At 59.0% G+C, this 24,456-nt stretch overlaps 1 protein-coding gene across 1 annotated transcript; it reads right to left on the bottom strand.

The window, feature by feature from the left end:
• Positions 1-30: 30 nt before the first annotated feature.
• On the bottom strand, positions 31-22,927 carry CLSTN3 (calsyntenin 3). The gene is made up of 18 exons (XM_038767941.1): positions 22,840-22,927; positions 20,336-20,458; positions 19,537-19,732; positions 18,563-18,771; positions 18,008-18,157; positions 17,306-17,491; positions 16,228-16,500; positions 15,794-15,906; positions 14,403-14,565; positions 13,572-13,628; positions 12,794-12,957; positions 12,462-12,610; positions 11,842-12,068; positions 9,239-9,412; positions 8,318-8,463; positions 7,054-7,189; positions 999-1,204; positions 31-856 (listed from the first exon to the last, which is right to left on the bottom strand). Exons 1-18 carry the CDS (start codon positions 22,904-22,906, stop codon positions 716-718), a joined length of 2,880 nt encoding a protein of 959 aa, XP_038623869.1. The 5' UTR covers positions 22,907-22,927; the 3' UTR covers positions 31-715.
• Between the last annotated feature and the right edge of the window lie 1,529 nt (positions 22,928-24,456).

Raw genomic sequence — 24,456 nt, 5'->3', positions numbered from 1 at the left:
CCTTCCCATTCGGCAAGGAAGAGGGCACACATGGCGGGGGGTGTCTTTTCCCCTCATTTTATTTGAAAACCCCGCCACCCCGACCCGGCCTTCCCCCAGGACACGACAAATCCACACGCGACACACAGGCTGTGAGCTGTGCACAGGGACACGGAGCAGTGCGCTCACGACGACATTGAAAAAATATACATTATATATAGCACGCCCCGTCCCTCCCCCTGACCCCTCCTGGGCAGACTGCGGGAGGGGAGGGGGCTGGGGGCTGCAGGAGCCCCTGGGGAGGGGAAAAAGAAGGGGCACGGGGGGCCGGGGACCAATGCACTAGAGGAGGCTGGGATGGGTGGGCCCCTGCTGCAATGGGGAGGGGGCGGGAAGTGGGGGAACCTCCCACCCCCACAATTCCCCCCCACACTTGGCGAGAGGTGGGTGAGGACACAGGCAGGAGTGGGGGTCCTGGAGAGGAGGCAGGGGGAGACCACCTCCACTCTCCCGATCCCAGGGTCCTGCAAGGAAATTGGGGGTGAGGGACCCGGGGGGAGAGGGGAATAGCTGGGAATGGACAAAGGAGGCAGAGGAAAGGGGCTCTAGTCAGCAGCTCTCTGGTGGGGGGGCTTCTCCAGGGTCTCTCTCCGCCAACCCTCTCTTCTTGGCAGCTCTCTCCGGGGTCTCCTCATCCGCAGGAATGTCTCTCTCTATCTCTGGCCTGGGCCGTGACTCAGTAGCGCCGAGCGGGGGTCTCCACGCTGCGCCTCTCGTCGCTGCTGGGGGAGTCGGCCCCCTCCGAGTCGCTGCTGTCGGGGTCCTCCTCCTGCGGGCCCGCCCCCCCGACCGCCGCCGCCTGCCGGCTCTGGTACGACTGGATAGGGTGGAAAGGGGCCTTGAAGGGCTAATCCCCCCACCATTCCTCTGGCACCTGTTCCCCTTCTTCCCCCCCCCATGCTGGGGTCCTGCCCTCTGACCCCTGACCCACGTCCAGGGTCCCGACCCCCGGCCCTCACCTCCATGGGGTTGACGATGATGGTCAAGGCCGAGTCGTCCCAGAAGAGGTCCGAATCCTTGGAGTCCGCGGGGGCTCCGGAGGGGTTCCCCCCCGGGCCCGCCACGCGCCGGTGCAGGGAATGGATGCGCACGAGGCCCAGGACCACCATGAGCACCAGGAAGCCCACGCACACGACGATGATGAGCGTCGCCGCGCTCGGGACCACTGCGGCGGTGGGGAGGGAAGTGGGAGAAGGGGGTGACCGGAGGGCATGTGGACGGGGGGACGCGGGTGAAGAGGTAACCAGCTGGGACACGGGTGGGTGGGAGGAGGCTGGAGTTGGGGGGCGGGTGGGCGAGGGGGGACCAGGAGCGGAAGCTGGAAAGTGGAGGACGGGAGGCCTCACGGCCTACCAGTCTGAGAGCTAAAGGAGGATGGAGCGAAGGCCCTGCGGGAAAAGGGTCAGCCCCTCCCACCCCCATATAATAATGATGGGATTTATTAAGCGCTTACTATGTGCCAAGCACTGTTCTAAGCGCTGGGGAGGTTACAAGGTGATCCGGTTGCCCCACGGGGGGCTCACAGTCTTCATCCCCATTTTACAGATGAGGGAACGGAGGCACAGAGAAGTGACTTGCCCAAAGTCACACAGCTGACCATCGGCGGAGCTGGGATTCGAACCCCTGACCTCTGACTCCAAAGCCCGGGCTCTTTCCACTGAGCCACGCCGCTTCTCATATAACGTCATCGGCAAAATTGACGACATCATAAGGAAGACTGTTCAAAGGCCTGGACACGGGGCGTTTCTTCAGGGGTCCCCTGACCTCGTCCCACCCCCAAACGCTCCAGACCCATTGTGTGTGTGACCCTCGAGTCATTTCCGATTCATAGCGACTTTGTGGATATATTTTCTCCAGAATTGGTATCGACTCCAGCGTGTGGTGCAGAAGCAGCATGGCCCAGTGGCCAGAGTTCGGGCCTGGGAGTAAGAGATCATGGGTTCTAATCCCGCCTCTGCCGCTTGTCCTCTCATATCTATTCTATTTATTTTATTTTGTTAGTATGTTCGGTTTTGTTCTCTGTCTCCCCCTTTTAGAATGTGAGCCCACTGTTGGGTAGGGACTGTATATGTTGCCAACTTGTACTTCCCAAGCGCTTAGTACAGTGCTTTGCACACAGTAAGCGCTCAATAAATACGATTGATTGATTGACCTCGGGCCAGTCGCTTCTCTGTGCCTCAGTGACCTCATCTGTAAAATGGGGCTTGAGACTGTGAGCCCCACATAATAATGATGGCGTCTGTTAAGCGCTTACTATGTGCCAAGCACTGTTCTAAGCGTTGGGGGGGATACAAGGTGATCAGGTTGTCCCATGTGGGGCTCACAGTTTTAATCCCCGTTTTCCAGATGAGGTAACTGAGGCTCAGAGAAGTGAAGTGACTTCAAAGTAGACATGTGGCGGAGCCGGAATTAGAACCCATGACCTCTGACTCCCAAACCTGGGTTCTTTCCACTGAGCCACACTGCTTGGGACTTTGGCCAATCCAATTGGCTTGTATCCACCCCAGCGCTTAGTACAGTGCTTGGCACATAGTAAGCACTTAACAAATACCATCATTATCATTATTATTATTGAGAAGCAGCGTGGCTCAGTGGCAAGAGCGGTCGTGGGTTCTAATCCTGGCTCCGCCGCTTGTCAGCTGGGTGGCTTTGGGCAAGTCGCTTCACTTCTCTGGGCCTCAGTTCCCTCATCTGGAAAATGGGGGTGAAGGCTGTGAGCCCCCCCCCCGGACAACGGGATGAAGTATCCACCCCAGCGCTTAGAACATTGCTTGGCACATAGTAAGCGCTTAACAAATGCCATTATCAGTAGTAGTAATTGAATAGTTGAGAAGCAGCATGGCTCAGTGGAAAGAGCACAGGCCTTGAAGTCAGAGGTCATGGGTTCAAATCCCAACTCCACCACTTGTCAGCTGTGTGACTTAGGACAAGTCTCTCAACTTCTCTGTGCCTCAGTTACCTCATCTGTAAAATGGGGATTAAGACTGTGAGCCCCATGTGGGACAACCTGATTACCTTGTATCCCCCAGCACTTAGAACAGTGCTTTGCACATAGTAAGCGCTTAACAAGTGCCATCATTATTATTATTAGAGAAGCAGCGTGGCCCAGTGGAAAGAGCCCGGGCTTTGGAGTCAGAGGTCGTGGGTTCGGATCCCGGCTCTGCCAACTGTCAGCTGTGTGACTTTGGGCAAGTCACTTAACTTCTCTGGGCCTCAGTTCCCTCATCTGTAAAATGGGGATGAAGACTGTGAGCCCCCCGTGGGACAACCTGATCACCTTGTATCCCCCCAGCGCTTAGAACAGTGCTTTGCACATAGTAAGCGCTTAACAAATGCCATCATTACTATTAGTAGTAGTAGTTTAAGGGCTTTAAAAATGATGGCTGTAATTGTAACCTTCTAGACTGCGAGCCCGCTGTTGGGTGGGGACCGTCTCTATATGTTGCCACGTTGTACTTCCCAAGCGCTTAGGACAGTGCTCAGCACACAGTAGGCGCTCAATAAGTACGACTGAATGAATGAATGGTTCACGTGAGGAGCGCCTGACAGCCCGAGGAGGCCGCGCGCTCCCGCGAGCAGACGACGGCGACGCCGACGTGCGCGCGCGCGCACGCAGAGCTGCAGGAAGGCCGGCCGTGCGCCTGCGCGGCAACCAGCCCGGGGCCTGCCGTGCCGCCGGCGGCCGCTGGGGGCGCCGCGCCCGCGCATGCGCCGTGCCCCCCCCCCCCCCCCCCCGTCGGGCCTGCAGGCCTTCGCCCCCCGCAGGGGCACGTGGGCCACGTGGACGTCGAGGGCCCAAATCTTTACCCCCGTGGCCCTTATAATAAAAATTTTGGTATTTGTCAAGTGCTTACTCAGTGCAAAGCCCTGTTCTAAGCACTGGGGAGGATACAAGGTGATCATGTTGTCCCATGAGGGGCTCACAATCTTAATCCCCATTTTACAGATGAGGTAACTGAGGCCCAGAGAAGTTTAGTGACTTGCCCAAAGTCACACAGCTGACAGTTGGCGGAGCCGGGATTTGAACCTATGAGCTCTGACTCAAGCGCTTAGTACAGTGCTCTGCACACAGCGCTCAATAAATATGATTGATGATGACTCCAAAGCCCGGGCTCTTTCCACTGAGCCACGCTGCTTATGCAGGCCCACCACGGCCACAACAAGCCAGCCTGCTCATCGGAAACCCCAGGCCGAACCAGACGTTCAGGGCCCAGGACCGGCCATCCCATGCCCACATCCCAGCCCGGGGCTACGGCCGCTCCCGGGGGCACCGCCTGCCACCCTTGCCAGTGTGACGAGGACGCATCCTTCTGCATTCCCTGCTGCTGTAGGCCCAGCCCAGAGACCCACCAAAGTCCACTTGTGCACCAAGCCCAACTCTCTTGTGCACCCAGAGACCCCAAGTCCAGCCCCTTGTGCACCCAGAGATCCTAAGCCCAGCCCAAGCGTGTGCCCGGCGACCCACCCCCAGTCTGTACGCGCACCTAGAGACCCCAGGCCCAGTCCGGGCGTGTCCCCAGACACCCCAGGTCCAACCCACACGTGGCCCCAGAGACCCCAAGTCCGACCCACACGCAGCGTGGCTCAATGGAAAGAGCACGGGCTTTGGAGTCAGAGGTCACGGGTTCAAATCCCCGCTCTGCCACTTGTCAGCTGTGTGACTTTGGGCAAGCCACTTAACTTCTCTGGGCCTCATCTGGAAAATGGGGCTTAAGACTGTGAGCCCCCTTGGGACAACCTGATCACCTTGTAACCTCCCCAGCGCTTAGAACAGTGCTTGGCACATAGCGCTTAGTAAATGCCATTATTATTATTATTGTTATTATTATTGTTACTACCCAGAGACCCCAAGCCCAGTCCACTCAAGTGCCCAGGGCCCCTCTCCGAGCCCTTGTGTGCCCAGAGTCCCCAAGCCCAGCCACCAACCCGGACCCGATGACCACCACCACGAGCCCCAAACCCGCAGGTGCCCAGCTGGCCCCGTGCCCACCGGCCTTCTAATCGCGGCCTCCACAGCCGGAGTGGAAGATGGGCGGATAGGGGCCACACCTCTGCCCCCCGCGTACACCCACAGCCCCACCTCCACCATCGCCGATGACACCAGGCCAGGCTAGGCCTCTGACCCGGCTGGCAGCCCCTGCCCGGGATCTGTCTGGTCCAACCAAGGGCAGAGCCAGGGCTGGGGGGCTGAGGCAGGGGTCTGTTCTACCACTACTGGACTCTCCCAGGCGCTTAGTCCAGTGTTCTGCACACAGTAAGCACTCAATAAACACCACTGACTGATAGGATGAATCGGTGGTGTGGACAGAGGCTGGCAGGCCCAGGGACCGGGAGGATTGGGGGATCAGGGGTCCATCTCCGAGCTAGGGGGTGGTGAGGGGGAGAGGGTCCGGACCCCAAGCTGGGGAGGGGGCGTTGCTACCTGCTCTGAACTTAGTCCCCCCCCCTCAGCAATGCCTGAAGCATTAGGGAAACAGTGTGGCCTAGAGGGTAGAGCCAGGGCCTGGGAATCGGAAGGACCTGGGTTCAAATCCAGGTTCTGCCACTTGTCCGCTGTGTGACCTAGGGCGAGTCACTTCACTTCTCTGTGCCTCAGTTATTTCATCTGTAAAATGGGGATGGGGACTGTGTCCAACCTGATTACTCTGTCGCTACCCCAGCGCTTAGAACAGCACCTGGCACACAGTAAGTGCTTAACGAATACAATTGAAAAAAAAAAAAGCTCTGAATGCCTCTCTCTGATTCCACCCACTAAACCGGAGCCCCAGACACCCCCTCCTAAAATCTCCGGACCCCTCCCTCTCTCCTCCAACTGTCCCTTCCCTTCTGCCTTCAAAAACATTCCAGTTACCCCTCTAATAATAATAACGAAGACTGATATTTGTCAAGAGCTTACTAGATGCCAAGTAGTAGGCTGAGCTCGGAGTTGCACACAAGAAAATCAGGTCAGATACCGATTCTACCCCACACGGATCGGGCTGTCTAGGCGGGAGGGCCAACAGGTTAAAGATTCCCTGTTTTACTGATGAGGAAACCGGGGCCCAGAGAAGTGTAGGAACTTGCCCAAGGTGAAACAATTGGCAAGTGGCAGAACTGGTCTTAGAACCCAAATTCCCTGATTCCCAGGCTCTTTCCACCAGGCCATGCCGCTTCTTCTGTTCACAGAGCCCGGGGCGTGGGGGTCAGGACTTGGGTTTTAATCCCGGCTCCACCGCTCTCCCGCTGTGTGGTTTAAGGCAAGTCACCTAACCTCTCCATGCCTGTTTCTTCATCTGAAACTGGGGATTTAATACCTGTTTTCCTTCCTACTAAGACGGTGAGCCCCAGCTGGGGCAAAGCATGTTTCTGATGTGGTTAATGTGCATCTACCCCGGCGCTTAATACGGTGCTTGACACGTAGTAAGCGCTTTAACTAATAGCACAATTATTATTACTCAAAAATTCCTCTGCTACCTCCGGACGTTGCCCCACTCCCCTGCCCCCTGACACTCCTCAACTGAGCGGTCCCTACCCACTGCCCTAGACGCTTTTTAATGGTATTTTGTTAAGCACTTTCTATGCGCCGGGCACCGTACTGAGGTAAATACAAGTTAATTAGGTTGGACCCAGCCCCTGCCCCACATGGGGATTCACAGTCTTAATCCCCATTCTCCAGATGAGGCCACTGAGGCCCGAAGAAGCCGAGGGACTTGCCCCAGGGCACACGGCAGACCAGTGGCAGGGCCGGAATTAGAACCCAGGTCCGGGCTCTACCCACTAGGCCGGGCTGCTTCCCCAATTGGGGGGTCTCACTCCCACCCTCCTGTCCACCCCAGACACCCAAGGCAGGGATTAGGAGATCGGCCCAGCCCCGGGCTCTGCCCAGGGGGGCAAGGGAAGAGACCTGGGTGCTGACTTCTACCCTTCATGCTCTTGCTGGACAGGGGGCCGGGTCCAACCGAGGCACAGGCTGAGGATGGGACAGCGGGGGGGTCCCCAGCCAGCCGGACCCGCCCGCCCCTCGGTCGTACATACTGGAGTTGCGGTGAGGGCTGGCCAGGTTGTGGCCCGCCAACTCGGGGGGCGGCGGTTGGCCGTGGTGCAGGAACTGCTGGGAGCCGAGCATGTGGCTGGGGTGGGCGGGCCGGTCCTCGCTGTGCAAGAAATTCACCTGGAGGGAAAAGGGGTCAAGGGTTAAAGGTCAAGGTCTCCCCCCGACCCCCAGCCCCCGCCACACGCACAGAATAATCATTATAATGATGGCATTTGTTAAGCACTTACAACGTGCCAAGCACTGTCCTAAACACTGGACTAGATACAAGGTCATCAGGTGGTCCCACATGGGGCTCACAGTCTTCATCCCCCTGAGCCTGAGAGCTCACCTCCTCCAGGAGGGCTTCCCAGACTGAGCCCCCTCCTTCCTCTCCCCCTCGTCCCCCTCTCCATCCCCACCGTCTTACCTCCTTCCCTTCCCCACAGCACCTGTATATATGTATATATGTTTGTACATATTTATTACTCTATTTATTTATTTTACTTGTACACATCTATTCTATTTATTTTATTTTGTTAATATGTTTGGTGCTGTTCTCTGTCTCCCCCTTCTAGACTGTGAGCCCACTGTTGAGTAGGGACTATCTCTATATGTTGCCAACTTGTACTTCCCAAGCGCTTAGTACAGTGCCCTGCACACAGTAAGCTCTCAATAAATATGATTGATTGATTGATTGATTGATTCATCCCCATTTTACAGTTGAGGTAACTGAGGACCAATCAATCAATCAATCGCATTTATTGAGCGCTTACGGGGTGCAGAGCACTGTATTAAGCGCTTGGGAAGTACAAGTTGGCAACACAGTTGGACCAGAGAAGTGAAGCGACCCCAAGCTCACCCACTCCCTCACAACCCCCAGCCTCGCCCCCGTGCCCATCCAGGACCCCCCCAGCCCCACCCCTGACTCCAACGGCCAGCCTAGCCCGGGCCTGGGGGAGGGGAGAGAGGCAGGGTGGCCAAGTGGAGAGAGCCTAGCCCGGGAGTCGGAAGACCTGGATTCGAATCCCGGTTCCGCCGCTCGTCTGCTGCGTGACCCGGGGTAAGTCGCTTCACCTCTCTGGGCCTCAGTTCCCTCGTCCGCAAAACCCACGCGGGGCAGGGATTGCGGCCAACCCGATTATCTTGTATCGACCCCTCGGCGTTGGGGGGTACGGCGCCTGGCCCCCGGTGAGGGCTTCACAGATACCCTCGAAAAGAGGGGTGTCAGCTGGTGGGACGGGGGGGAAACGAGGGGCGGGGCCGAACCTCCACGAGGAACTCGTTGCTGGAGTAGCGGCCGTTCATCTCCGAGCAGGACAGGCGGAACTTCCGCTCGTAGAGGGCCGCGCCGGGCTGCAGTCGGTACCGGACCCGTCGTAAGGTGTCTTCATACACCGTGATGCTCTCCACCCCTGGGGACACGGGGAGGTCCGGGAGGGTTGGGGGGCGGGCGTCAACGTCACCCCGGCTCTCTTCCGACGGGCTCCCGGGAGGCCCGACCACTACCAATCAATCTGCGCATCAGGCAGAAACTCCTCACCCTGGGCTTCAAGGCTGTCCATCCATCACCTCGCCCCCTCCTACCTCACCTCCCTTCTCTCCTTGTCCATCCCAGCACGCACCCTCCGCTCCTCCGCCGCTGATCTCCTCACCGTACCTCGCTCTGGCCTGTCCCCCCATCGACCCCCGGCCCACGTCCTCCCCCGGGCCTGGAATGCCCCCAATCCCTCTGCCCATCCGCCAAGCTAGCTCTCTTCCTCCCTTCAAGGCCCTGCTGAGAGCTCACCTCCTCCAGGAAGCCTTCCCAGACTGAGCCCCTTCCTTCCTCTCCCCCTCGTCCCCCTCTCCATCCCCCCATCTTACCTCCTTCCCTTCCCCACAGCACCTGTATATATGTTTGTACATATTTTTTACTCTATTTTATTTGTACATATCTATTCTATTTATTTTGTTAGTATGTTTGGTTTTGTTCTCTGTCTCCCCCTTTTAGACTGTGAGCCCACTGTTGGGTAGGGACTGTCTCTAGATGTTGCCAATTTGTACTTCCCAAGCGCTTAGTCCAGTGCTCTGCACATAGTAAGCGCTCAATAAATATGATTGATGATGATTGATGATGCCTACCGAGTGCCCGGCGGCGGGAGGGAGCGACCCTTCCTCCTGGGTCCCCAGGGGGGTCCCCGGACTCACCCGAAATGGTGAGGAAGGCGGAAGTGTTGGTCACCTCCAGCCCGCGCTGCGTCAGGGCCGCCGCCGCGTCCAGGGTCAGGCTCTCCCGCTCCGGGTCCAGGTCGTCCCCCACCAGGGAGATCTCGCAGCCGTCCAGGTTGTGGACGATCTCGTCGGACATTCGCGTGTCCGTCACTGCGGGAGGGAGGGAGGGCGCTCATCGTCATCATCATCATCATCATCAATCGTATTTATTGAGCGCTTACTATGCGCAGAGCACTGGACTAAGCGCATGGGAAGTACAAATTGGCAACATCTAGAGACAGTCCCTACCCAACAGTGGGCTCACAGTCTAAAAGGGGGAGACGGAGAACAAAACCAAACATACTAACAAAATAAAATAAATAGAATAGATATGTACAAGTAAAATAAATAAATAGAGTAATAAATATGTACAAACATATATACATATATACAGGTGCTGTGGGGAAGGGACGCTCAGCTCCCGTCCTGGCCGCCGCGACGACATCATCATCGGATGGACTGTGTGTGTGTGTTCTATGGTATTTAGCAGGCGCTTACTAAGTGCCAAGCACTGTCCTAAGCGCTTGGGGAGATCCAAGCTCATCAGGTTGGACACGCGGGGCTCATGCTCTCAATCCCCATTTTACAGATCTGTATGCACGTCTGTCCATTTGCAAAGGTACACATTATTTTGTTATTACTCTATTTTACTTGCACATATTTATTCTGTTTATTTTATTTTGTTAACATGTTTGGTCTTGTTGTCTGTCTCCCCCTTCTAGACGGTGAGCCCGCCGTTGGGTAGGGACCGTCTCTCTATGTTGCCAACTTGTACTTCTCAAGCGCTCAGTACAGTGCTCTGCACACAGTGTGCGCTCCAGAAATACAATCGATTGAATGAATGAATTTAGCTTTACTTCTACTTGTTCTGACGACTTGACACCTGTCCACTTGTTTTGTTTTGTTGTCTGTCTCCCCCTCCTAGACTGTGAGCCCGCTGTTGGGTAGGGACCATCTCTATATGTTGCCAACTTGGACTTCCCAAGCGCTTAGCACTCAATAAATACGATTGAATGAATGAACCTGAGTGTAAGCACGCACCTGTGTTGTGTTCATTTATCCTTTCCTCTTCCTCTCCACCGTTTCTCTCTGTCTCTGGGTCTTAGAGTGTCTCTTTGTGTAGGTGAAAGTGTCTTGGGGGGTGCCTGTGTGTCTCTCTGGGGGTGTGTATATAAGCGAGTGGGCCCACACAACTGCGTGGGTGGGCGTTCTTGTATCATTTTCTCCTCAGCTCTCTTCTGTCTCTGGTCTCTGGGTGTCTCTACGTGGGTGAGGGGGTCCCTCTGTGTCAGTGTGTGTTCATTCAGTCATTCAATCGTATTTACTGAGCGCTTACCCTGTTCAGAGCACTTATACTAAGCGCTTGTGTGAGTGTGTCTTTGTGTATCCTTTCCTCCTCATCTCTCATCACCGAGTGTCTGTGCGTTAGTAAGTGCTTAATAAATGCCATTATTATTATTATTATATTCAAAGCGCTTGGGAGAGTACAATTGGACAGAGTTAGTAGACACGTACGTTGCTCACAACGCACTTAAGCTGCGAAGCGCACCTACGCAAACTCAGAGATCGCGAGCAACGTACGTGTCTACTAACTCTGTCGAACTGTACTCTCCCAAGCGCTTAGAATATAATAATAATAATAATGGCATTTATTAAGCCCTCACTATGTGCAAAGCACTGTTCTAAGCGCTGGGAAAGTTGCAAGGTGATAGGTTGTCCCACGGGGGGCTCACCGTCTGAATCCCCATTTTACAGATGAGGTAACTGAGGCCCAGAGAAGTTAAGTGACTTGCCCAAAGGCACACAGCTGACAATTGGCGGAGCCGGGATTTGAACCCTTGACCGCTGACTCCAAAGCCCGGGCTCTTAACATTGAGCCACGCTGCTTCTCTAGAATATGTGCTCTGAACATAGTAGGCGTTCAATAAATATCACTGATTGATGAGGTAGTCCAGTAAGGAAGTCTCTGAAGCCGTCTCTTGTGTCTACCCATGTCTTCCTTTCCCTCTTTTCTGCACTCCCTATCCCACCCCCACCACCCCCTTTTGAGCTCCAAAAAGAAGCGGGGCTCAGTGGGAAGAGCCCGGGCTTTGGAGCCGGAGGTCATGGGTTCAAATCCCGGCTCGGCCAATTGTCAGCTGTGTGACTTTGGGCAAGCCACTTCACTTCTCCGGGCCTCAGTTCCCTCATCTGTAAAATGAGGATTAAGACCGTGAGCCCCACGTGGGACAACCTGATCACTCTGTAACCTCCCCAGCACTTAGAACAATGCCGGGCACATAGTAAGCGCTTAATAAATGCCATCGTTATTATTATTATAAAAACACGGTCACCTTTGCTAGGAGGTTCCGTCCCCTCACAGGCACGCCCCCACCATCCTCGGTGGGCTACAAGTGCCTCGGTTTCCCCAGTGACGACACCACTACATCCGAGTGCGGTCACTTCCTGATTCCACTGCCCCTACTTCCCCTCCATTCCGCGCCCGCTTCCCGCCGACCTCGTATCCCGCGGGCGGGCGGGCGGGCGGGGAGGGCCCTCACCCGTCCCGTGCCAGCTCTCGTCCTTCTTGGCCTCCACCTGGTGGGAGATGGAGCAGGCGATCTGGAGTTCGGGGAACAGGGAGACCCCCTGGGGACCTTCGAAATCAGAGACGGGGCGGGCCAGGTGGGTGGGGCCGCTCAGCAGGATCTGGGGGGCGTCGGGCCACAGGACCACCACGTAGCCCTCCACGTCCGGGATGGAGACGCAGGACTCTTCGCTGAAGCACCTGTGTCGGGGACGGGTGGCGGGAGGGCGTCGCTCAGCCCCTCCAACGCCGCGCCCCTCCAGCCCAGCTCGGCTCCCTCCCGGGACCATCCCTTCCACGCCGGGAGCCCCGGCCCGGTCCATCCCAACCGGGCCGGAGGCCCCGGCTGAATGTGGGTACGATCTGAGAGCTCAGCTCATGTTCCGACCTCCAAAGGAAGAGTCCCAGGGGCCTCTCGGCCTCTCCCCGTCCCCCACCGCCATGGAGGACCAGGCTCTGAGCTTACACCTCTGCCCCGAGCCCCAGGGGCAGGGGTTCCCAATATCTCCTCTCCCGGCACCTGTGCGGCGAACCCCACTCCCGGTCCCCGGCCACTGAGGCCCCCCTTCCCCTTTCAACCCCGGCCCCGCTCACTTGACGGCGGTGGACAAGCGCAGGGGGCGGATGCCAGGGGTGGCGAAGCGGAGGGAGTTCATATAGGCCACGTGCTGCAGGGCGTGGTTGAAGGTTTCCACGTCGTCGCCCTCCAGGGTGAGGAGGGACTGCGAGGGGTTCACGTGGACCTGGGGCGAGGAAGGGCCCGGGCTGAGATGGGGGCGGGCCACAGGCGGGGCGAGGGGGTGGGCTGCCGTCCCGGTTTGGGGCTGGGGGCATCGGTCCGGGCAAGGCCGGGATGGAGTCCCATCCCGGGCCGTGGTGGTGGTGGTGGAGGGAGCGGGTTCTGGGGAGGGGGCCCGGGCTCACACCTTCATGCCCTTGCCGAGGCTCTCGAAGTCCCGGTAGTCCAAGCCCTCGCGGCAGGCGTACAGACACTCCATGACCTCCCGGCTGTCCAGCCGGCCCGGCCGCACCGTGAAGCCGGCCAGGTAGCCGTGGAAGTGCCGGTGGATCGGCGGGGCCGGGGGGGTGCCTGGGGGCGGGGAGGGGGCGGAGACCGGGGGGCCGGGGGGGACGGAGCCATTCCATCACCAATTCGATGAGGAGGAAAAGATCGGCCGGCGGGTAAAGACGGCGGAGGGGGAGCGAACGGAGAGAGAGATAGGCCGAGGCAGAAGAGAGACAGGAGCCGCAGGAAGGGGAGAGAAGAATGACATGAAATGCAGGGGGAAGCGGGGACAGACGGAGAGAACGGCCGAGAAAATATCCCTTTCCCCACCCTTCCAGCGGGTACCCGTGCAATTATTCACAATAATAGCTGAGGCATCGGTTAAGCGCTTACTGTGCGCCGAGCACCGTACTAAATGCCAGGATAGATACAAGATAAGGAGATCGGACACAGTCCCTGGCCCACATGGGGCTCACGGTCCAAAAGGGAGGGAGGACGGGAATTTTCAGCCCCATTTTTCAGCTAAGAAAACTGAGGCCCACTTCCCCAAGGTGACCCAGCAGGCAAGAGGCAATGGCAGGATTAGAACCCGGCCCAGCCCAGGCTCTTTCCACCCGTCCAGGCCAACCTGGCCCTCCCCTGCCCCCCTCAGATCACCTGGCAGCCGGCTATCCCCCACTCCGCGATGGTCCCTGTACCTGGCCCCGATTCAGCGCTGCTGTTACCAGCTTTCTCCTTCTCCTTGCTCTTCTCCTCTGTGAGAAAGGGACCCCCAGCCCCAGCTGGGGTCAGCCATGAGGCTGGCCAGGGGAAGGAGAAAGCCCCCCGCACCACCACCACCTCCCCCTTCCCGGTAATCGCCATCCCGACAACCACAGTCCCTTCCCGGGTCTCGCAGCTTTGGCCCCCGACAAGCTGACAGCCCCGAGAGGCGGAGGGAAATCTGCCTCTCCCTTGTTCCAAGGAGAATACGGGCCCAGAGAGGTTGAGCAAACTGCACAGCAGCCCGGGACAGAGTGCGGATTAGAAAGTGGGCCTCCTGCTCCCAAACCCTGGGTTCTTTCCAGACCCCCTCAAACCCTCTGACCTCTCCGCTCCACTCCTCAGCCCTGCCCAAGGGGTGGGCCCGAGCGACGCCGCTATTTATGCAGCTGCCATAGATACTACCTTCTCTTCCTGAGGAAGAGGTGGGGAAAGGACACGGAGGAGGGCAAGGCAAGTGGAAACCTTAGTCCTGCCTCCCTGCTTAAGAAGGGGGCCCTGGCCTGCGGAGGAATGGGGGTTTGGGGAACAGCGGGAGGGATGTAGGTGAGCTACAAGAAAGAACTTCCAGAGTCTAGGTGGTTCAGAGATGTTGGAACTGGACCCTGAGGGGTGAGAAGTTTGGGGAGGGAAGAAGGGAGGCTTGTTTGGAAAAGCGAAGCAGTCCTTCACGCCCCATCCCTCCCATCTCCCCAGGCTGGGCTCTGCTAGGCCTGGAGGCGGGGGAATGGACGAGGTGACCCCCGGGGCCCTCCCCGCTGGCTCACCAGCCCAGCAGGCCCCGATCATGAGGGCGGGCTCGCGGCGGGGTGGGTGGATGAGGCCGTTGTCGTGGATGAGGGCCGGGTCGTAGGAGACGCCGTCCACATAGAGGGTGACCGTGGGGAACTCCAGGTTCAGGGCATAGTGGTGCCATTCGTCGTCACAGGCCTGCGGGGGGGCAGACACATAGGGAGGGTCCTTGCCCCGCTCTCTTTCCCCCAAGGCCCCGGGGGCACTGGGGTAAACAGCTCCTAAGCCACCCTTAACCCCCAGCCTCTGATCGGCCCCACCAGACTGGCCCAAGACCGTCTCAAAATTGGCCCCATAACACCTGGAGGAACCAGGTGCTGGACGCCACCCCTAAGGTCAAGGACGGACCATCCCACACCCCCAACTCTTCCCTCTCCATCCCTGACTCCCCAAGTGACCCGGCATGGACCATCCCACTCCCTTGACTCTCCCCTCTCCATCCCTGACTCTCCCCAGTGACTGAACGGGGATGTTTATCCTTAGATCTGCCCAAACTCCTCTGGACTTGCTGTTTGGGAGCTGGCGTGCTTTTGCCAGGAGGGGTGGGAAGGAGTTCCAGCGATTCAGGGGATTGGGAAAATGGGGGGCTGGAAGTCAGAGAGAGAGAGAGAGAGAGAGAGAGAAGGAGGGAGGACAGGGAAGAAATAAAAGCAGCTTCACAGCGAGTTGGGAGAGGTAGCTACTCATCATCATCATCAATCGTATTTATTGAGCGCTTACTATGTGCAGAGCACTGTACTAAGCGCTTGAGAAGTACAAATTGGCAACATATAGAGACAGTCCCTACCCAACATTGGGCTCACAGTCCTCACACTCGAGGAGAAGAGTAACCCTCCATTCTCCAGGGTCTACCGAGCCCACCGGTGGATTAGCCGGGTCTCTCCGCTTCTCATCCTGCTCCCCTCCCTCCCTGCTCCCAACAGCCTCCGTCACGAGAAAGAGGAAGACAGAGACCAACCCATGGGCTCCAGAAGCTTCTCAGACAAAGCAATTTGGCGGGAGAAAGGGGCAGGTGAGGACAGGGGACCGCCGGCCTAGTCAGGGATAGTTTTCCACTCCCTCACGAGTTCCTTGCTGCGAGTGAGCAGGCAGTGGGGACAAGCGGGTGAGGGGAGTGGGGGAGCTGGGACCCCAGCGTTTTGGATCAGGAGTGGGCCTCCGCGCCCTGCTTCCCCCTCAAGCCCGGAAGGCGGCCTGGAGAAGGGAGAAGGGAGAAGGGAAGCGTCCTGGAAAGGGGGGTGTGGGGTAGGTATAAGCAAGCAGGGTGGGCACTGCACATCCCCACAGATCCCGGTTCCCCCGTGACCCTGGAAGGCGAGGGTGAGGTGGGGCTGGGGGGAAAAGGGGAGGTGGCCTGTATCCTCACCTGCTCCAGTTTCCAGAGGAATTTGACCGGACGGGCACTGTCTAGCAGAGGCCAGTAGAGGAAAGCAAGGCGGCAGCCATGCACCGCCAGGGAGTAGTGAGAGAAACCGTCCTCTGTGGAGAGGGGCAGAGGAAGGTGGAGGGAGCGGCAGAGAGAGCATGGCAGGGGTCAGGGGGATGTTTTGGACCCCAATCCCACGAGAAACGTGAGCCCCCATTGAGCGCTCACCGTGTGCCGAGCACTGGACTGAACACCCGGGAGAGTACAATATAATAGTAAAACAGATACATTCCCCGCTCACAACAGCGTACTCAGGGAAGGCCTCTTGGAGGACGTGACGTCTCGGGTGCCTATGACCCTTGACCTCTCGTTCTTCACCTTTCGGGGAAAAAGCACAGTTGGCCACGCACAGACGGACACACGTGGGGGCTCACCATTCTGGACCGTGTTGCACACGATGGTCTCCTCCTCCTTCTTGCCCTTGCTGGGAGTCCCAGCGTGCTTCATCCACAGGGACAGGGTGAAGTGGTCGCTGAGGCCCTCCAAGGGTCCGGCCCCCGGCCCCCCCAGGGGCACCTGAGCCCCCTGGGTGCCGTTGAACCAGTAGATGAGGCTGCTGTCCTGGCTGTAGTGCACGGAGAGCCCCGCCGTCCAGTTGGCGCTGGGGCCGGGCACCGGGAGCAGGTCCACCTCGCCCGTGGCGGCGCCTGGGGGACCCCCGGGGTGGGGGGAGGCGTCAGAGCTGGGGATGGGGCGGTTGGGGGGGGCAGAAAGAAAGGTGGGAAGATGGGAGTAGGGGCCACCCAGGGAGGGAGAGGCAAGGAGGGGCAGGTAGAGGTTGGTAAGCTCATCCTCTCCCCCTCCTTGACCTCCTGGAGCGGTGGTGAAGGTGGGGAGGGGACCCGCCTCACCCCCCGAAGCTCACACCCTCCAACCTCCCCTCTACAACCCGTCCTCCGCATCCACATCTCCCAATAAAATCTGTCCCATCTCCCGCCCCTAGGCCCCTGCCGCCCTTTCTTGGGAGGGTGAGGGGGTGAGGGGTGAAGAATTAATAATAATAATAATGATAATAATGGCATTTATTGAGCACTTGCTACGGGCAAAGCACCGTTCTAAGCGCTGGGGAGGTTCCAAGGTGATCAGGTTGGCCCACGGGGGGCTCACAGGCCTCAGATGAGGGAACTGAGGCACAGAGAAGTTGTCACTTACGTTGCCAACTTGTACTTCCCAAGCGCTTAGTACAGTGCTCTGCACACAGTAAGCGCTCAATAAATACGATTGATTGATTGATCGATAAGCTCGCTGCGGGCAGGGGACGTGTCTGTTTATTATTGTATGGTCCTCTCCCGGGTGCTCCGTCCAGTGCTCTGCACGCGGTCAGCACTCGATAGATAGGAATGAAAGAGGGAGGCCGGAGCCCCCGGGGGTAGAAGGGTGGTTGGGGGTGGGCTGTCGCCGGGGTCCCTGGAGGTAGCCGGGTGGGAGGGGGCGGGGTGGGGGCGGGCTGACCGCAGAGCTTGCGCAGGGCCTGCTCCGAGTAGTTGTCGCGGTCACATCCCTTGGCCACGTGGCTGGTCTGCAGCTCCACCGCGGCCTGGATATTCCACAGCGGTTCGTCGCACGTCTCCAGCCGGATGCCGGGGAACAGCGCCAGGCTGCCCGTGCCCGGGGCGTACTCCACGCGCTTGCTCCAGCCTGCAGGGGCCGGGGAGAGCTGGGGCCCGGCCGCAGGCCCACCCCCCACCGGAGCCCCCCGGGGTCGGACCTCTCCCCCCGGACGGGGGAGGAAGAGGCGGCGGGTACCCTCAACCAAAAAGTGAGGAGTGAGAGGTCAAGGGCACCCAAGACGCCGCCTCCTCCGAGAGGCTTCCCTGAGTACGTTGTTGGCTCCATGTGAGCCGGGAATGTGACCGTTATACGGTTGTATTGTCCTCTCCCAGGTGCTCAGTCCAGCGCTCTGCGCACAGTGAGCGCTCAATAAATAACTGGCCGAGTAACCCACACCTCCCTGGGGTTCGTGGCCAGCTGACGGTGGGCCCTCTGGGAATAACCGGACTCCCTCCATCAGGCGTCCGGCTCCGGAAGGGAGGCAGGGCCTCCGATTATTCCCATGCCCGGGCACGGGGTTGGAAGGTAGTGGCGGGACCAGGGTCACCTAGCCATCTGAGGGAAGGGGACGGGGCCAGGGATGGGGAAGGAGCCAGCCCTCACCTTGCCAGCTGGGCTTGCAGGTGGGTTTCACCTGGATCTCCACCTCGGCGTCGTCGGCCGCTCTCTTCTTCCCGCAGTCGTACGCCGTCACGGTGAACTTGTAAAGCCGCTGGCCGCTGAACTGCAGCTTCTCCGTATTCTCGATGTTCCCTGTGGCGGGCGGGCACGGCTCAGAGCGGGCAGCCGGTCAATCGACGGCGTGCGGAGCACCGCACCAAGCGCTTGGGAGAGGACGATATAACAATCGGCAGAAACAATCCCTGCCCGCAGCGAGCCTACAGTCTACAGTGAGCCCACTGTTGGGTAGGGACTGTCTCTATATGTTGCCAAGCACTTAGTACAGTGCTCTGCACATAGTAAGCGCTCAATAAATACGATTGATGATGATGATGATGATACGGTGGGACACAGACATTAGCAGGGATGAATAAACGAAGGAGACGAACATAAGTGGCGTGGGGCTGGGAGGGGGGCGACGCGGAAGGGAGTGGGAGGAAAGGGGAAGGAGGAAGGGGCCGAGTCTTCCCGGGGGAAGGGGCGGCGGGGGTCCCTCACCGTCGTTGTCGATGAGGAAGGGGGTGTTGGGCGTAAGGATTTCGTAGTAGCAGATCTGGCTGTACTGCGGGGAACAGTCCCCGTCCACGGCCTCCACCCGCAGGATGCGGTCGTAGAGTTTCCCCTCGGTCACCGCCGCCCGGTAGAGCCGCTCCACGAACACCGGCGCGAACTCGTTCACGTCGTTCACCCTCACGTGCACCGTCGCCCTGCGCGGCCGGCCCGCGTCAGGCTGGGGGGGCCCCCCCACCCCGCCACCACCCCTCCGCCCGGGGACGGGGACCGGGGTGGTGGGGGACGGGAGGCTGGGGAGGGGGCGGCACGGCCCAGCAGCTAGAGCACGGACTCGGGCATCAGAGGACCCTGGTTCTCATCCCAGCTCCGCCACTTGCCTGCTGTGGGACCTTGGGCAAGTCACTTCTCAGGGCCTCAGTTCCCTCATCTGGAAAACCGCCTCTCTAGGTCTCCAACTTGGACCTCCCAAGCGCTTGGTAAAGTGCTCCGCACACAGTAAGCGCTCAATAAATACGACTGAATGAGTGGCAAATGGGGGCGAAGACTGGGAGCCCCACATAGGACGGGGATGGTTAGCTTGTATCTGAGCAGCGTGGCTCAGTGGAAGGAGCCTGGGCTTTGGAGTTAGAGGTCATGGGTTCGAATCCCGGCTCCGCCACTTGGCTGTGTGACTTTGGGCAAGTCACTTAACTGCTCTGTGCCTCAGTTGCCTCATCTGTAAAATGGGGATTAAGACTGTGAGCCCCCAGTGGGACAACCTGATCACCTTATAACCTCCCCAGTGCTTAGGACAGTGCTTTGCACATAGTAAGCACTTAATAAATGCCATCATTATTATTGTTATTACCCCTTAGTACGGTGCCGGGCGCACGGTGAGCGCTTAACAACTACCGTGATTATTAAACATTATTGCTACAATTAGGGGGGGCCCAGACGGAGGGGTCAAGGGCCAATCTCACTTGTGGGACTTCTTGCTGTTGGCCCCGTCAGGGCCCTCTCCGCAGTCGTAGGCCTGGAGGGTGAAGCTGTGCTCCTTCTGGGCTTCGCAGTCCACCGGCTCCTTGGCCCGGATCAGCCCCTCTCCGGTCACCTTGTCCAGGATCACGGCCTCAAAGGGCACCCCGGTCCCGTGCAGCCGGAACCCGCAGATCTCACCTGGGGCGAAGGGGGGCACGGAGGGGGTACCACCCGGGGCCCCTTCGCCCCCTGGGCCCCTTCGTTGCTGGACACCTGGCGGGATCAGGGGGCCGCCCCCCTCCCGGTCTGAAAGAAACCCATTTCCCAGCCCCTGGAGGATGGTCCCAGGTTCAGATCCAGGGGGAGGATCCCCAGAACCCAGATTTGGGACGAGTCCCAGAGCCCAGGCTTGGTGGGGCCAGATCGGGGGTGTCCCCTCCAGTCACCCTCACTGCCCTCACTACCCTTCTATCATCATCATCAATCGTATTGAGCGCTTACTGTGTGCAGAGCACTGTACTAAGCGCTTGGGAAGTACAAATTGGCAACACATAGAGACGGTCCCTACCCAACAGTGGGCTCACAGTCTAAAATGGGGAGACAAAACCAAACATAGGCCGTGAGCCCGCTGTTGGGTAGGGACCGTCTCTATACGTTGCCAACTTGCACTTCCCAAGCTCTTAGTCCAGTGCTCTGCACACAGTAAGGGCTCAATAAATACGATTGAATGAATGAATGAATGCCCGAAGCCCCCCAGTCTCCCCCCGGCCACCCCAGCTCCCCGGGCCCATGGCCTGTTACCAGCATAACGAAGCGGGGCATCTTTATCCAGGGCGAAGAGCGGCGGGTTGAGCAAAACCGTGTGGTCATTCTCCATGACGATGCCCTGGTACTCCGCTTCGATCCAAGGCTTATGTTTGTTGGCTGAGCCCACCCGGGGCGAGGAAGAAAGGGGGCAGCTGGGAGCCAGGACCAAGGTCCCCAGGTCACCCCCAGGGTCTGCCCCCTCGTCCCCCACCCCGGCCTCCCCATCCCACCCCTCTCCCGGGCCCGGGCCGCCGTGCCCCACGGGAAGGGGCTGGGGGCTCGGCTCAGCAAGGACTAGACGGGACTGATTTCCTCCCATCTCCTGGAAGATGTAGGGCAGAGGGAGGGGAAAAGGGGGATGGCAAGGATGGGGAGGAACGCTAGGCCACAGCCAGACCAGGGACCTGAGGGATTAGAGTCCTACCCTCCTCGCTAATCCCCCATCCTCATCTACCCACATCCACCCTGTGATCGTTGCCCCCCACCCCACTGCCCAGGACCCGTTCTGAGTGCCTTCCCTCCCTCCATCCCTCCCCCTACTTCGGGCTCCCTAAAAGCAGCTGGCTCTGGGGAGGGGTCGGACCATTAGTTGGGCGGTTGGGGGGGCCTTCTTCACTTTCATTCATTCAATCGTATTTATTGAGCGCTTCCCAAGTACTGAGCACTTGGGAAGTCCAAGTTGGCAACGTATAGAGACGGTCCCTACCCAGCAGTGGGCTCACAGTCTAGAAGGACTTCTCTGATGACACAGCGAGCCAGGGTCTGGTCAGCATCTCCTGCAACCGGGCCGGGCCCTCCCCGCCCCCCCAGGAGGCCCGACCCCTGAGTCCCTAAAGATGGGAGGGGGAAACAAGGCTGGTCCTGACCCCTCCTCCAACACCTCCTGCAGAAACCCAGATCCAACCTCTGACCCCTGGCTCCAGCCTCCTGCTGGGGGTGGGGGCACGATTTCCCCCTCCGGGCGGGGCTGGGGGGTCTGCAGCCGGTCACCGGGGGTCTTTAGGTGGGCCTGGTGGGCTGCGGGTTTGGCGGGGGGGGGGTCTGGGGGTCTGTAGGTGGGCCCTGGTCTACAGGTGGAGGCCTGCAGGGCTGGGGCAGGGGTCTGCAGGCATGGGGGGGGGTCCCAGTTCTCGGCAGCAGCTGGGCAAAATGGAGGGTCAGAGTAAGGGGAGCCAGGCCTGGGGGACCCTGACCCTCCCCTTCTTCATTCCCAGCTCTGCCCCCTTTCCAGCCCTCCATCCCCTCCCCTCAGCCCAGAGCCAGAATGGCCCAGCCGGAGAAAGCCAGGCTGAACCGGAGCGGGACGGGGCCCGGGGGTCACCAGCAGGGAAGAGGGACCGGGGCGCAGGGGAGAGGAGGAGGATGGACAGGTGATGGGGAGAGGAGGATGACGGCCAGGGCCCCGGGGGTCACCAGCAGGGAAGAGGGACCGGGGCGCAGGGGAGAGGAGGAGGATGGACAGGTGATGGGGAGAGGAGGATGATGGCCAGGGCCCGGGGGTCACCAGCAGGGAATAGGGACTGGGGCGCAGGGGAGAGGAGGAGGATGGACAGGTGATGGGGAGAGGAGGATGACGGCCAGGGCCCGGGGGTCACCAGCAGGGAAGAGGGACCGGGGCGCAGGGGAGAGGAGGAGGATGGACAGGTGATGGGGAGAGGAGGATGACGGCCAGGGCCCCGGGGGTCACCAGCAGGGAATAGGGACTGGGGCGCAGGGGAGAGGAGGAGGATGGACAGGTGATGGGGAGAGGAGGATGACGGCCAGGGCCCGGGGGTCACCAGCAGGGAATAGGGACCGGGGCGTAGGGGAGAGGAGGAGGATGGACAGGTGATGGGGAGAGGAGGATGACGGCCAGGGCCCGGGGGTCACCAGCAGGGAAGAGGGACCGGGGCGCAGGGGAGAGGAGGAGGATGGACAGGTGATGGGGAGAGGAGGATGACGGCCAGGGCCCCGGGGGTCACCAGCAGGGAATAGGGACTGGGGCGCAGGGGAGAGGAGGAGGATGGACAGGTGATGGGGAGAGGAGGATGACGGCCAGGGCCCGGGGGTCACCAGCAGGGAATAGGGACCGGGGCGTAGGGGAGAGGAGGAGGATGGACAGGTGATGGGGAGAGGAGGATGATGGCCAGGGCCCGGGGGTCACCAGCAGGGAAGAGGGACCGGTGTGCAGGGGAGAGGAGGAGGATGGACAGGTGATGGGGAGAGGAGGATGACGGCCAGGGCCCCGGGGGTCACCAGCAGGGAAGAGGGACCGGGGTGCAGGGGAGAGGAGGAGGATGGACAGGTGATGGGGAGAGGAGGATGATGGCCAGGGGATGGGAAGACCCGTTCATTCACTCGACCGGATTTAGGGAGCGCTGGCTGAGGGCAGAGCACTGGACTAAGCGCTTGGAAAGTAAGGTGATGCGGAGATGATGGGGATGGGGAGGTGATGGGGCGATCAGGGGGCCAGGCCCACTGACACCTGCCGGGCCCCCGGGGACCCCCCCCCCACTCACCTTTGCTGCAGGAGCTGGGAGGGAGCAGAGAGGAGAGGATTAGGAGAGGCAGCAACAGGGGAGCCATGGTGGTGGGGGGGTCGTCGAGGGGAAGGGGGTGGGGGGCCCCCGGCAACGTCTCGCCCTCCCGGCTGCCTGGCTCGCTCTCACCCCATCCCCCGCTACTGCAGGATGACGTCAGCACAGCCGGCTGTGATTGACAGCCCCCCCAGCCAATGGAGGGGCCTGGGGGCCCAGGAGCTGCAGGGGTGCGGGGGGGTGGGGGGAGCCAATGGGGGCCAAGGGGGGGGGGGGGCTTCTGACTGCAATTGGGGGGCGGGGGGCTCTGCAGGGGGCAGAGGCTGGGGAGGGGGGGCGGGAGGACCAGAGGGGAAACTGAGGGAGGGAGCATCATCAAGAATCGGTACCCAATGCTTAGGAGCTGGCAGCCTGTAGCCGATGATGTCAATCAATCACGCCCTTCCAGTGACTGTCAGGGGTTGATTCATTCATTCATTCGTTCATTCATTCAGTCGTATTTATTGAGCGCCCACTGCGCGCAGAGCACTGGACTAAGCGCTTGGGAAGCCCAAGTTGGCAGCATCTAGAGTCGGTCCCTACCCGACAGCAGCGGGCTCACGGTCTGGAAGGGGGAGAGGGAAGACGAAACAAAACATCTTAACAAAATAAAATAAATAGGATAAATACGTCCAAATAAAATAAATAGATACATAGAGTAATAAATCTGTACAAACATATATACAGGTGCTGTGGGGAGGGGCAGCAGGAATCTCTACAGAATGCAGAGGGCAATGGGTGGGGGGTCCTTGGGCCCCTACCTCAGCGCTTAGCACAGTGCCTGACTCTAAGCCCTTCATTCATTCGATCGGATTTATCGAGCGCTTTTGCTGTGTGCAGAGCGCTTACCAAATAGCATCAGCAAATGGCACTTAACACATACCAAATAGCATTTAAAAAACGAGTCTGGTCCCACACATTCGCCCCATTTAAGTGGCCTCCCAAGCGCTTACCCCAGGGCCTCTGCACAGAATAAGCACTCAATAAATAGCCCTGAGTGATCAGCCAGGAAAGGCCTCCTGGAGGAGGTGGTTTTTCAAGAGGCTTTGGAGGTGGGGAGGGTCATGGTTGGGGGGATTTGAAGTGGGGGGGACATCCCAAGCGCTTAGAACAGTGCTCTCCACACAGTAAGTGCTCAATAAATACGATTGATTGATTGATTCTAGACTGTGAGCCCACCGTTGGGCAGGTGCCGTCTCTATATGCTGCCAACTTGTACATCCCAAGCGCTTAGTCCAGTGCTCTGCACACAGTAAGCGCTCAATAAATACGATTGAATGAATGAATGAATGAACCTAGAGAAGCAGCGTGGCTCAATGGCTCAACTTGTACTTCCCAAGCGCTTAGTACAGTGCTCTGCACACAGTAAGCTCTCAATAAATACGATTGAATGAATGAATGTGTGGAAAGAGCCCGGGCTTGGGAGTCAGAGGACATGGGTTCAAATCCCGGCTCTGCCAATTAACTTCTTAACTTCTGTGTGCCTCTGCACACAGTAAGTGCTCAATAAATACGATTGAATGAATGAATGAATTTGCCTCAGTTCCCTCATCCATAAAA

Source organism: Tachyglossus aculeatus, chromosome 27, assembly GCF_015852505.1.
Source record: "Tachyglossus aculeatus isolate mTacAcu1 chromosome 27, mTacAcu1.pri, whole genome shotgun sequence".
Lineage (NCBI taxonomy): Eukaryota > Metazoa > Chordata > Mammalia > Monotremata > Tachyglossidae > Tachyglossus > Tachyglossus aculeatus.
Note: the sequence above shows the minus strand (reverse complement) of the source record. Positions and strands in the feature narration are given on the sequence as shown.

What these genes read in the sequence shown, in the direction of transcription:
- CLSTN3 (XM_038767941.1), bottom strand. Translation starts at nt 22,906, where the DNA reads ATGGCTCCCCTGTTGCTGCCTCTCCTAATCCTCTCCTCTCTGCTCCCT. An exon ending in GATCGGGGCCTGCTGGGCTG is followed by an intron (nt 13,629 to 14,402) that starts GTGAGCCAGCGG and finishes CCTTTCTCACAG; the next exon opens with AGGAGAAGAGCAAGGAGAAG. An exon ending in CGCTTGTCCACCGCCGTCAA is followed by an intron (nt 12,069 to 12,461) that starts GTGAGCGGGGCC and finishes TCCCCGACACAG; the next exon opens with GTGCTTCAGCGAAGAGTCCT.